The 14,302-nt window shown below is 31.5% G+C and overlaps 1 protein-coding gene across 1 annotated transcript in view; it reads right to left on the bottom strand.

The window, feature by feature from the left end:
• Positions 1 to 14,302, bottom strand: part of LOC106871622 (protein scribble homolog) — a 698,511-nt gene that overhangs the window by 436,699 nt on the left and 247,510 nt on the right. Inside the window, exons 13-16 of the mRNA XM_052966764.1 lie at positions 13,654 to 13,767; positions 12,047 to 12,158; positions 11,148 to 11,488; positions 4,835 to 5,056 (exon numbers count right to left, since the gene is read on the bottom strand). Of these exons, the coding sequence (XP_052822724.1) occupies positions 4,835 to 5,056; positions 11,148 to 11,488; positions 12,047 to 12,158; positions 13,654 to 13,767 (789 nt within the window). The remainder of the gene's footprint in view (positions 1 to 4,834; positions 5,057 to 11,147; positions 11,489 to 12,046; positions 12,159 to 13,653; positions 13,768 to 14,302) is intronic.

The raw sequence follows: 14,302 nt of genomic DNA, 5'->3' as shown, positions 1-14,302 counted from the left end.
AAATCCTTCAGTCTCTGCTTTGAGTCCTGAGCTTCTCAGCCATTGCTGGGATTTTTCTCTGTCTATTTCTTTCGCATTTAGTTTAGCCCAGTATTTACCATGTAGGGGCTTTTCTTGCCATCGTTTTATCATGGTCCGTTGCTGTTCTAGTTTTAGTTTATTATTATTATTATTATTATTAAAGTAGCAAGCTGGCAGAATCATTCGCATTCCAGGGAAGATGCTTAGTGACATTTCATCCATCTTTATGTTCTGACTTCAAATTCCACTAAGGTTGACTTTGCCTTTCATCCTTTTGGGGTTGATAAATTAAGTATCAGTGAAACACTGGGGTTGATTTAATCAACTAGTCCCTTCCCAACAAATTTCAGGCTTTATGCCTTTTGTAGAAAAGATTATTATTATTATTATTATTATTAATATCATTATTATTATTCAAGCATCAAGCTGGCAGAATCATTGGCATGCTGGATGAAATGCTTAGTAGCATTTCACCCATCACTACGTTCTGAGTTCAAATTCTGCAGGGGTCGACTCTGCCTTTCATCCTTTCAGGGTTGATAAATACCAGTGAAACATGGGCTGATGTAATTGACTAGTCCTCTTCTACAAAATTTCAGGCTTGTGCCTACAGTACAAAGGATAATTATTATTATTGAAGGTGGTGAGCTGGCAGAATCATTAGCATGCTGGGCAAAATGCTTAGCGACATTTTGTCTGTCCTTATGTTCTGAGTTCAAATTCCGCTGAGATCAACTTTGCCTTTCATTCTTTCAGGGTTGATAAATTAAGTACCAGTGAAACACTGACGTCAATGTAATCGACTAGTCCCCTGCCCCCCAAATTTCAGGCCTTGTGCCTTTAGTAGAAAAGACTATTATTATTAACACTAAAATGCAATAATATTGCAAAGTATGAAAATTTTATACACTGGGACAAGGACAGTTGCTTGGGATAGTACCATGCAAAGATTTAATTTAACAGATTGGAGGACAACAGAAGATTAAAGTGAATACTTTTCAGTGGTTTATATGTTAAAGAATTATTGGGAAGAAAATGCAATCTAAAAATTATTTATTTTTATCATTTTTAATGCCACAGCGAAAAATAAACATTTTAGTTGCTGAACAGATGTTAAAAAATTACGCATTGATCTAGAAAAGCAACCTAATCTGAGGTTTAAACTGAACAATTAATAGAGGAAGGCAGTGTTAATATATAAACCATGAAGTAGACAGATATGCACACACACACACATGCATTAAAAGAAAAGATGTATATTATGCATACAAAAAAGAAAAAAATTCACTCATTTAAATTATTCAGATTGTTTAAGTAAGATTTGTGAAAGACAAGAACAAAAGCAATGAGTGGCAAGAAATGTGCAATAAAATGAAAAGAAAAAAAATGAAAGAAAGAAAAAAGACAATTACTTAAAATTAACTAGTTTAAAAACATTAGGAATAAAAGAACAAAACCATAAAAACTAAATAAATGAACAGAAAGCTACGGTTTAATGGCTATTAAATTATTTTCAGTTTAAGTGTTTATGTGATTTACTTATAATTTACCTCAACTACTTTTTTCATTTAGTTTATTAATTGACTATGGTTAATAGTTCAATGACAACAATAAATGTTCACGCAGAAGAAATTGTTAGTGATGGGTGGAGGTTAAGGAAAGAGAACAAAAAAAATGGTTGTGTAGTGAAAAATGTATAAGTTAGATTTTGGGCTGCTAAACTTTACTCCACAAACAACAATTTTATAGAAATATATACAAAGAGGTACTTGCATGTGATAGCACTGTATAATAAATGAAGTTAATAAAACAAAAGCATGCCTGGTTATTAGAATGTTTTAATAGAAGGGGTTTTTTGTGAGAGAGAGACAGAAGGAAAAGCTAAATACTAGAGAAGATTCTAGAAACATTCTCAAAATTTGCTTAATTACTAGGAGTTACCTGGACTAGATACATTTTAGGTTAGTTTTTTTGAAAGGCAGTGAAACTGAATCAACACTTATACATCGAAGGTAATGATTTCATCCTCATTTACTTTGCAAAGGATAAACCATGAAGTTGACACCCAACAACAGTTTTAGAATTTGAAATAATCATCTCAACTGCATAAAATCTTTAACTTCTCATTAAAAAATAAAATATGATTGTTGGATCAATCTGCATATATCATGAAATCTAACACTGTTTCTTCACTATCAAACATGGTGTAGAAGTGACAACTCTAACTTAGCTAGTTGAACAAAGTAAATTTGCTTGTTGAAGTAGTGTGTCAACTGGAAAACATTTTAATTGTTAAGCTTTGAATCATTTGTAAAAGCTGTATTTATTAACATTGCTGTAACAATAACTTTAAGATATTTTGTCTACAGATCAATGAGGAAAGACTAGGGTTCAAAATATGTACAAAAAAAAAAAAAGATCCAAAGTAATGTAAACGAAAGTAATGTAAACAAAAAAGTTCTATAAACTCTAGGCATCTTTACATAAATTGTCTTCCTAACCATTTGAAATAGGTACCAAGTTTTCTTGGAATTTTATCTGATATAAACTGATAATCCATTCATAGGGAAATTGACTTATATGTTTAGAGCCATAAAACTAAAGCTAAACATCAGATCTTACACCCACTTCTTAGAGAATAAGGGACACACTGACATTACAGTTTGACTAGTGGCAGATTACCTAAAATGAGCTTTGAACACATGTAGTTTGTCCACACATTCACTACAAGTATGCTGAATGAGTGTGTGCATGACTAGTCCTTGTAGTATTTTTTCTATGAGTCTAAAGAACATTAGATATAATCCCACACAGTGCCTAAGTTGGGCGCACCTTAATTTGGCATGAATGTTATCAATACTGATTTACAGACAGGTTTCTTTTTCACATGTAGTTCTTCATTTAGTATTGAGTTTTGACCATTTCTAAGATATCTAAATTTAGATGCCAAAAAAGGTATGTACAAGTAGGCTGCCAGTGAAAATGGTTAAAAAAAGGTATGTACAATTTCATCCTCTACCAATGAAATTGTATCTAATCAATTCAGCCCAGCCCACTTCTCTTGCCTTTTCACATTTATGTAGATCTTACAGAGCAGTGTAAGATGACTAGAAAATGTATGAGGATTAGATATTAAATGAAGTAGAACACAATTTTGGGATGCTTTTTGGATAGAAGCTCTTTAACTTTGTAGAAGATTGATTTTTAAAAATTGCTATAGAATATTTTAAATATACTATTTCATTATAGCATTGTTGGAGAAAGACATTGATTGAAAGGTGAGAAAATTCATGAAATATTGGGAATGTAGATTTTCTTTCGAGAAGTTGAACGTCCATACATCTACTGCATTTTAACTTGATAGTTTATCATTCATCTATGAACTGGATGTGGAATAGTTTATATATTCAATATCGTAAACTGGGAGAATTAAATTAACTTGCTTGAGAGTACCAATTCAAAGCTAGGGTAGATTTTAACGTAACACATAATAATTCGTATATTATTTACCAAGTTTCTCAAAAGTCTGTATAGATTTAAAATATTTTTAAATGCCCTCATGCACAAGCTATACAAGCTAAGAGAGTTTTCTTCTAAAAATCACACAAACACACACACACATATATTTATGTTTCATAATATAAGTAGTATTGAAACTGTCTAGCATTTCAAGAAAGGTGCATTGGAACGATGTTTCTTGCCTTCTATAGACACACAAGCAATCTAAAATTATAGAAGATACTAAAGTGAACAATTCTGATGTTGATGCTTTTCAAAGGTAATTAGCAATGTAAATGAAGAAACAAGAATTCACATAAGATAGCAGACTCAGCTTACTATAAGTCAACTTTCTACATCAATACTCACTATTGAAGAGATCATCTTGTAGTTACTGTCAGTTGTATAAACATACACCGAGAACTCTGAATGTAACCTATCTAAACTTTATTGCATAATACTATTTACAGTGAGAGTATATAAGCTGTTATGCACACATTGTGTGTTTCTGTATGTGATATGTAGGAAAACTTTTAACAGAAAAATAGGTACACCTCATCAAGTAGAAAGATATACAATCTGATGCACAGTAACTAGAATTTCAAAGTCATACTTAAATGTATATAAACTAAGTATAAGTTCAATACATGTGTCTATAAAATAGATTTTTTTAAAATTCTTGGGCACCCACCCATCCTTGGATTGTAAAAATTGTTGTTTATTTTGAAGGGATTCTAAAAGCTATTAGATTGCGATGTATGAAGATCCTCAAAGTCATCAACAACATTGTTAAAAAAACAAATTAAAGCTAAGATGAGGAAATGTGTACATGTTTAAAATGTTTTGAAAATCTGTTTAGTTTTGTGTGTTTCATTAACCTTTCAAATTTACCCTATTTATACTCTAGATAATGAAAGAAATTTCAGAGAGGGAGAAGGGTTTAGTAGAGTCACAGACATGCTCTTGACTTGGAATTAATTTGGTAGGTCATAAACAATACTGCAAATAAAAGTATAAAATGATGAAAATCATAAATTTCTTTGCAGTAGAAATAATTTCTAGAACAACATATTTTAGCCATATCTGAATGGAAGTTGGATGTAGTCATGGGATGGAATATAATCGAGGGAAATAAACATGTGCAGGAACAAGATAATTGATAGGGAAAGGTGGTTCAGCACCAACCCTTTACTTTTGAGTAGCAGTGGTAGTAGCAATAGTGATGGTAGTAATAGCGATGGTAGTAAGTAAGGTTGCACAACTTCCTGTTGTCTTCGACATAAGCACCCCCAGCCTAATGGTAGCTCCTGCCTACCTTAAGGATGGATTTCTCCTCCATTTTTTCCATTTTGGCAGTTGCAGCTGCCTGGGCTAGGATTTCGCGCACCTGATCAGCTTCATCTTTCGAGGACATCACGTTGATACGCTTGTTCTTTAAGTGGTGTGGCGTGTCCCGGCGGCGTAGTTTATTTTCTTTCTCAGGCTGCTCCTCAATTTCAGGGGGGAAAATGACACGCCTGCGGTGGGGATCTACCTGCTGTACAAAATAACAGAACAGTGAATACTAACTCGACAGGTAGCTACCGGTGATTACGGCCCTCTTTAAGTACTATTGCCATTGCACAGGATGAGGACTAAGAAATTAGGATATGATTTCCTAAAAGCGTAAAAGGAATGATAAGAATAGTAATAGTGATAATAATAATTAATGATGATGATGATGATGATGATGATGATGATGATGATGATCATCATGATCATGATGACGACGACGACGGTGATGATAAGGATGATGATGATAAATAGATGAAAATAAATTTAGAACCACCTGTCTTTTCTCAATTTGCTAGAAATTTGGTTTCCAATGGTCAGAACAATCTTCAAGTAACCATATTAAACTGAAGTCAGATGACTTCAATTTAGACAGTGAAAGAATAGTTTAAATTAATAATGTTAATGTTTATAGGCTCTTTAAGAATGTTCAGATTTCCTGAAATAATTAGGCAATGAAGAACTCTTGATACTGTAAAATTCAAATAAAAACATTTTGCTATGAAGTTGTTTAAAAAAATTTTAAGGTGTATCTCCAGTTAAATAACTATCTGCACCCACTTATCAATCCTAGATTAATAAACAAATTTATTAAGATATTGTTAAATTCCAAGGGAAGAATAGTGTATAAAACAAGATTTGAAAGGAGAAGAGGAAAAAAAAAAACTCAAGAGAAATAAGCCGTTTATAATTGACTGAATGCAAATGAAGATAATGACTGGAGAGAACTCCATGTGAAAAACAAAAATCCTACAATTTCTAACACAATTAAGTCATATGAAACAACTATGTGAAACAAGATACACTGAAGAAAGAGAATTACAGTTTTCTTGTCTGATCTGTTTGCTTTTAGAGATAGTTGAAGGTGTCACAAAGTAGTGTATATATGTTAGTGCTTCATGCATTTTAGCATTTAGTATTACAATTAGATTTCTGAAAGGGACAGAGCAAATTACCATTGAACAAAATTAAAACAAACTGGGAAGATCAAGGATATATGTGTGTACATGTGTGCCAAATGGATAACAGAAAGTCTTAAAGAAATCTATTATACAATATGTTTAATTTGCAAAAGGATCTAGTGCTCCTAGTTCATTTGATCATTAATTTCTAATACTAGGTTCAAATGGAAGAGGAGTAAACTTATTTCTAAAAGAATGCTTATCAACCAAGAATATTTTGGTGACCATTTTTCTATAAAATATTTAAAAAATTAAATATAAACAACAAAAAAAATCATAATTGAAAGATCTGACAGATTTTATCCCATAATGGGTGAATGCAACAGACATGCTAGGGGAGATGGTGCACTAACTACTCTTAAGAAGTGACATCACAAATGCACTAAAACAGTAGAATGGTAAAGCTAACAAAGACAAAAAAAGAAAAACCCTGAAAACAAAAAATAAATAAATACACCCACCCACCCAAAATAAACAACAACAAAAATTTCCCTATGGACATGTATGTAAGTACTTACCCAAAAATATCATTGCACAAATTTAGCAACAAAGGAATTTAATGTAATTTATTTTCTTATTCTCTGCAGATTTTGCAGATAAAAAATTAAAATAAGGAAAACTGCTTCCACATGATCATTAGGAAATAAATTTTGATCAAAGGATAGAAATAAAGCAGAAGATGGAACTTACAAGAATTTCCAAAAGAACACTAAGATAAAATATTTTTCATGGGGAACTTTATTGCTGGGTGAATTTACTATATCTTTTGGAACTTCTAAAACTTGGCAGCCTAACTATAAATATTACTAATAGCTCCATACTACATATATATTAATAAAATACTGTTCCTCAGAGCAAGCTGGTCTTGTGCCTCCTTCACTCAGGCACTCCTGATCCACTTGTCTTTCCATCTAATATAACCCTTGTTGTGTTCAACTTCCAGGTCCCAAACTAATCACTATTCCTAGTCATACCCCACTTATGCATCAGTCCCCTGGAACTTGACTTTGCAACCATTTAAATGGAACATTAACAGCATCATGATCACTAGTCTAGGAGAACCTGCAAAAGTCATGGATTGCAAGTCCTCCAAGAATTCTTTCAGATTCAGGATAAAAGAAAATGTATAAAAACATTTTTTTTCAAAGCTGCCTTTTCAAATTAGAAACATTCTTGTATATCATTCAATATCAGAACATTTTCTAGGTAGTGATAAGATAAAAGAAAACTGTTTGTTTATTACATTCTTGCTACAATCTATAAAAGTATCTTTAGAGAATAAAAGAAAATCTTATAAAAAATTCTGGATTACTGTTTAATAGGGATCAACTATTTCCCTTGCTATATAGATTTTTCAGCTTATTTATTATTTCATCACAACCTAAGTAACTGAAATAGCCAAGAATCACAAATAAATTTTTCAAAACCACAGAAAGAAAATTAAAATCAGTTTTCAGTTAAAAATTTGAAAATTGGATGAGTTAATCAAATTGTAGAGTAAAAAAAAAAAAGGCAAAAACCTTAATGACAGGAATTTTCAATTCAAATAGAGTTATAATTACTAAATATTTCCAATATATTTCGAAATTTGTATAATTCCCCTGGAGTTAAACACACAAATATAAACTAATTAATTGAATCTATTGGTGAAAGTCAATATCCATTATCTGAAGATTGAAACCCTTTAGGAAATGTACTTTAGTAGAAAATCAAAGAGACAGCAAAATGAATACCTAATGTGTTTATCAATTTTAATGAATTAATCAAACAATAATAATTTTTTACACTGGTACAAAGTCACAAAGGTATTTATCTTATGAATCTTAGATAAGCGAAAGGTGAAGTCAATCTCCAAATAGGGTAGAACTTTAAATATAAAAGAATGAACTAAATGCAAACAATTTTGCTCTGTGTCCTACCAATTCTACCAACCACTACTTTTCTGAACACAAAAATATTGAGAATAATGACATACCAAATTATATAATTCTAAATAATCTTCTGAAAATGGAAATTATTTACTATATAAAGTAATTTCCTCTGCCATAAAAAATTCAAGAAACTGGAAGATTCACAAGTTATGACTGTTGCTATTAGACTTTTCAATGTTAGTTTCATGACTTGATAGAATGAGTTATTTTGAAAAGTTATCTAGCATCCAGGTACTTGATATGAAAAAACAATAATACTGTGAATGCAAAGGAAATGTAAACAAGTGTCTTACATAATAATACTTATGAATTATTTACAATTGTTTAATTTGTCTTTTTTAGCTAGTTTCATAACTAAGTTATTACATTCAAATAGAAACCTTAATGGAAGGGTCAAAAAGGAATCAAAATAGTGCAAGACTGAATGTTCTGATGAAAATACATCAAAAGTTTACAGGGTTTTCATGCCAAGTTCAGTGAGAAAGAGCCATTATCATTCATTTGTTTATTTGTTTATTATTATTATTAAACTTACCTTATTGGATTAAAGAAACCAACCAAAAGTTAACTAAATTCAACAATTTCATTTTCTGAACACCCTTGCACGACCAAAGAATCATGCTATACCATGCAGACATAGAGCCTTATAAATTGGATGTCATTGTCACAGAGCCAGATTACTGAGAAAGAAAAACATGATTAGAGGAACTATCCCAGCATTCAAAAAGGGACAGAGGTTAGTATAATAGAAATCGTGCTGCAAAAAGTTATGGACTACTAAGCCTAGATTGTACAACACCAATAACAGCACTACAGAGAAGACTTTGTAACAATTTTCAGTTACTAATGAAAATGAATAGATAGTATTATATACTACTAAAAAATAATTTTACTATATTTCCAGAGTAAAGCATTAATAATTATTATAAACAGAACAATAAAATCCAAATGATATTACAGTAAATAAATTACCTTTATCTCTATTACTCTAAAGAAACCCAAAATTAAAATTACTGCATGATTGAGTTGCTTAAGATAATATTGGATAAAATTCTTACCAATAATCATTTATAAGCCAAATTCTGAAACACTAGCTTGAGGCATTTTTTAAAGAACAATACCATAACTTAACATTAGTTTTGAATGGTTACTAACATTTACTTCTAAATTTTTATGATGATGATGATGATGATGATAATGATGATGATGATGATGATAATTCCTTCTAATTTGGCACAAGGCCTGCAATTTGAAGGGGAGTAAGTCATTTACATTGACTCCAGTAATTGACTGGTACTTTATTTTATCAACCCTGAAAGGATGAAAGGCAAAGTTGACCTCAGTGGGATTTGAGCTCAAAACATAAATAACTGGAAAGAAATACCATAAGGTATTGTGTTTGATACTTTAAGGATTCTGCTAATCAATATGTCAATGTTGGCTTTGATGATAACTTTCTACAGATGCATGAGACCTGAGAATTTTTATGGAAGGTAGTTGGAGTGTAATATTCACGGTGTTTCCAACACAGCAATACAAATAAAGTGAAATGTTTCTAACCAGAACTCAAAAGTGAGATACAGACTTGGTTTGCAGAGAACATAACTTTACTCTCTGTTGTTGTTGTTGTTCAACAACAACAACGTCGCCACATTAACACAAAGTCACAAAATTGAAATGGAATAGTGCAGTCAATTAATTACGCTCAGTAGTTAATAGTTCTTTCTTAATCCTGGAGAGATTAAAAGTAACATCAATCTTAGAATGATTTGAACTTGGATTGTAGAGGGACAAAACTAAAAACTGTAAGAAATTTAATTTAATTCATTACTATTTCTCCTGCTTTATTAGTTTTAGTACATTACTGAATTTAGTTTTATCAACACTGAAGCAGTGAAATTAAATATGATCTCAAGCAGGATTTGAACAAAGAATAGCTAAATACCAGATATATATGTATATTGTTGATATAACCACTCGGTAAATAAAAAGACTTAATAGAAAGAATGGATGGCAGGTCCAAATACTTATTCTCTCCTACAAATCTAACCCACAAACAGTTTTTCATCCATCAGTTACAATAGTTGCAAGGCTTATATTTTCACAACATAATCAGTCAAAGAACTGTTACCAATTCAAGAAATTAAAAGCAAAAAATAATGGAATAATATAAATCTAGGCTTTACAGAAAAAAACAAAACTAATAAGTTACTTTAAAATGTTGGTCTTCAAGTGTGGCTATACAATTACCAGATAAGCTCATTCTTCTCCTTATAAATTTGTGACTTTGTGTTTAAGCAAGAAGTCAATGTAGAAAACAAACAAACAAACAAGCAGTGTCAAAATTTTAGCTTTGTTTTCTCAAAATGGTACCATTTTCAAAACTACAAAATTTTTATTGAATGGGATTAAATAAGCTACAGATTTAATTATCAACAAAGAAGAAGAATGAAACAAAAGAAATTATTTGTAACAAAACAATATTATATAATTGAAGATAAATACATGTAAGCAATACTTTAAATAGTTTACAGAAATACTAAGTTTGTCCCATCAGCTAAGATTATTAAATCAATAACATGAGATAGGTTTACCATGGTGGTAAACAGTAACTAGCTTATGATCTACGCTGTTATTTGCATTGTATATCCCCTCTCTTTCAGTTTTACATTGTTTCATGTTAGCATGGGTGAGATGGTTTTATTTGGAGCAATTCTTTTGTAACTGGATCCTTTACTATTGCTAATCATTCATCTGTGAAATAGAAGTGGAACTTATTGTTAACCAGACAAACTAAAACAAGCAGAGCTTTACATCTAGCTTTGAAGTACAATACTATGGCCTTTGAAAAATTTGAACCCATACAAAAACATACACAAATAGTCTAGGCAGTCATTATACTTCACCTACAGTTGTAATTTAAACATGTTCAAGAGGCATATTTTACAAGTACATTTATGTGGAATTGAACTAAATAAACTTTATTTTAACTTACGAGTTTTACAAGTAGAATAGAAGAAGTTCATAATCTCAATAAATTTGCAATTTTTTTTTACTAGTGCCCACTGAATATATTCATATAGTTTAATCACACCATAGCATCTACTCAAAAAGGGAATGTGAATTTGTTTTCTTAATTAAAAAGTTAATTGAAAATGTTTTAATGAAGAAACAGATGCCATACCTCATCATCAGCATAATCATTTTCTGAATTTCCAATATCACCATTTTCTTGTTCATTTTCAGCAAAACCTCCATCAGATTCTAAATTAGTAGCTGGTCTTTCAACCGAAGAGGAATCTATGTCATCAGAGTCACCTGGTGTTAGCATCTGTGGAGGTTTTCTAATGGCCTCTGGATAAACTAAAGTTTCAGAAAGCAAAAGAGGTTGACATTCCTTCGGTATAGTATCTTCAACTTCTTCTGGCTCAAGTTTGATTAATTCTTCTGGTTCTTCAGGCTTTGTAGACATATATGGCACAGAGACATAACTTTGTTCCCCAACTTGCTTAGATATATTGTTTTCTAGATAATTGGAATAAAGAATTTTTGATCAGCTGATAGTTGAAGGTAGAGGAAATGAACTTCAGTTTATACTTTTCAACAATATTCATTGTTCATATAATGAGGTACCTATGAATTTCTTACCTTAGTCATGGATTTAATTTGACTTCTGAAGTGATGAAATATATCATGTAGACAATTTGAATTAGTCATAGACTACAAACTACTTTCACAACTTTATAACACTCAACAATACTGCCATTAGACTAAATTACCTTATTTATACTATTAAACAGTCACGTGACATGCCCATAGGATTTCAGGAAAGTAATGCAGCATATTAAAACATAAATTATGCAGGGCCTATGATATTGGTTGAATTAATAAACTATTTTCCCAAGATAACAATTTACAGCTCAGTGAACTGCGCCCTTAATCTTTGCCATAGACATTTACATTTTCAGACATTTAAGTGAGCATTGTTTGATTTTTTGGTTAGAATGACAATACCATAATGAAAAATTGACAAAACAACATTAATATTTGTATCCTAGATATTATCCTTAAGTTGTGACTTACCTTTTGGAGGTATGGTATAAGTAGGTTGAGGTAAACTCTTTTTCTCTAAATAACCAGAATCATCAGAAGCTTCTAGCCAGCGTGGATCCCTTTGTGGCATGAAGGATTGGTCCTGTTACAAAAAAGAAAAAGAGAAAAACAAAACAAAAAACATAAAAATGATTTCTCTTATGCATGGATGGAAGCAGAGAGAGGGAGAGAAAGAGGGAGGAGAGAGAGAATGAGTATGCATGTGTGAGTGAGTGCATGTCTCACTTGCTGAGACACAGCCAGCTTCCTAGGGTGAGTGAAGGATAAGAGATGTTATAGTATGACTGAAAGTCTGAGGAGGAAAGTGGCAGGGGCAGTAGCAAAATATCTTCATGTAATACAACACAGACATTTAAATTGATAGGGTTTTCTAAGGATGTGGGCAGTACCTGTCAGCAGTCTTTTGGACTTCTCTGAGACATGGTTCTCTTGGGATGCTGTCTAGATGTTTCTGACATCCCTTTTTTTATCATAACTAGGGCACCTACAATAACAGGAACAGTTCTTGCTTTAAGATGCCACATCTTTTGTATTTCAATTTCCAGGTCCTCATATTTACTTAATTTGTCAAAATCCTTCACAGATATATTTTTGTCAGTGGGAACACTTACATCTATTAGTCTACAAGTATTTTCTTCCCTGTCTTTAATAATTATGTCTGGCTGATAAGCCGGGATTGTTCTATCGATGTTGACTGGAAAATCCCAGAGGATAATGACATTTTTACTTTCAATGACTGACTCAGGATGATGTTCATACCAGTAAGCAGGAGTGCCAATTTTGTAGTGTTTACATGTTTTCCAATGTAAATACTGTCCTACCCTATTGTGGTGATTTTTGTATTTGTTTGGTGTCGGCACAGGACATCCCAAAATGAGATGGTTTATTGTTTCATCAAATTTGTCATAGAATCTGCATTTAAGGTCAGAACCATTTTGAAGAATGTTAGTCAGGTAGTTTCTAGTAAGCAACTTTGATAGTGTGCCGAGAATATGAAACCTTCAGTCTCTGCTTTCAGTCCTGGACTTCTCAGCCACTTGGTCATCATCGTTGTTGTTGGTATTATTATTATTATTATTATTATTATTATTATTATTATTATTATTATTATCATCATCATTGTGGTGGTGGACTATCCCATCCTTTCTTTTCTACTATTTGGAGTCTAATAGCCATGTATTTGTCAGTCTTCAATATATAATCTCATATTAAAAAAAAGCTACATTTTCAGAAAATTCTCCACAAATAATTTTCAGTTTCCAGAATTATCATTTTGCATTTGCAGCTATCACTCATTCAATTAATTATGAAGGCATTAATGTTCTGCCTCAAGACATTTTTGCAATGGAGTCCAGGAACTAATATTTGAGTAGAATGAATAGAAGCTCACAATAAAGGATAACTTTAAGTATCATTCTAGATGTAGCATACACATCCCAACAAATACATTAATCGTGAATCCAAGTACATATGATCAGTATTGTTTGTAATTTTGATGACTTCTGTATTATGAAGATAATCAATCCAGATTCTAAATTCTCTAAAACCAGAAGAAATGCTATTAGAACCCATGTTACCTTTTTGTCCTTTTCATGTGGTATAACATGACCATCAATTTCTTTTTTCAGCAGCTTAGCATGTCTATTCTTCAGTTCGCGGGGATGAGGTGTGCCATGTCGCCTTAGGTGACCCTATGGAGATATAGTAATAGTGAAGTGTTAAGAATTAAGAATATTAAAATAAAATAAAGAAATTGGTTTCTGAACTAAAAGAGAATGGGTTTCTTCACAGCTGAAGTAACCATATCTTGTGGAAGGAGAGCATTATGAGATGAAGATAGAGAAATCAGTTGATAATCTATTTTAAAAAGAGTTTTGGGAGTTAAGCTTTTTTACCAGCTGGTATATATATATATATATATATATATATATAAAAGAAGTGTGTATAATTATGAATAAATCACAATTATAATGGAGAGGGTTGCAAAAACCCTTTCATGTCTAGAAATAGCAGTCATAATTATACACACTTCCTTTATGAGATTTATGATTACATATTTGGCCATTGATATATTCATAAATAATTACGAATTGTTTATGATATATCCTTCATGATGTATTTTTACATTCCTTTTTAATTATGTATATATATATATATATATGTACACGAGAGAAAGAAGTTTCTGAGGGATGCAATTTGGGAGAGATAAGTTTCAATTATGCAGTT

Source organism: Octopus bimaculoides, chromosome 3, assembly GCF_001194135.2.
Source record: "Octopus bimaculoides isolate UCB-OBI-ISO-001 chromosome 3, ASM119413v2, whole genome shotgun sequence".
Lineage (NCBI taxonomy): Eukaryota > Metazoa > Mollusca > Cephalopoda > Octopoda > Octopodidae > Octopus > Octopus bimaculoides.
Note: the sequence above shows the minus strand (reverse complement) of the source record. Positions and strands in the feature narration are given on the sequence as shown.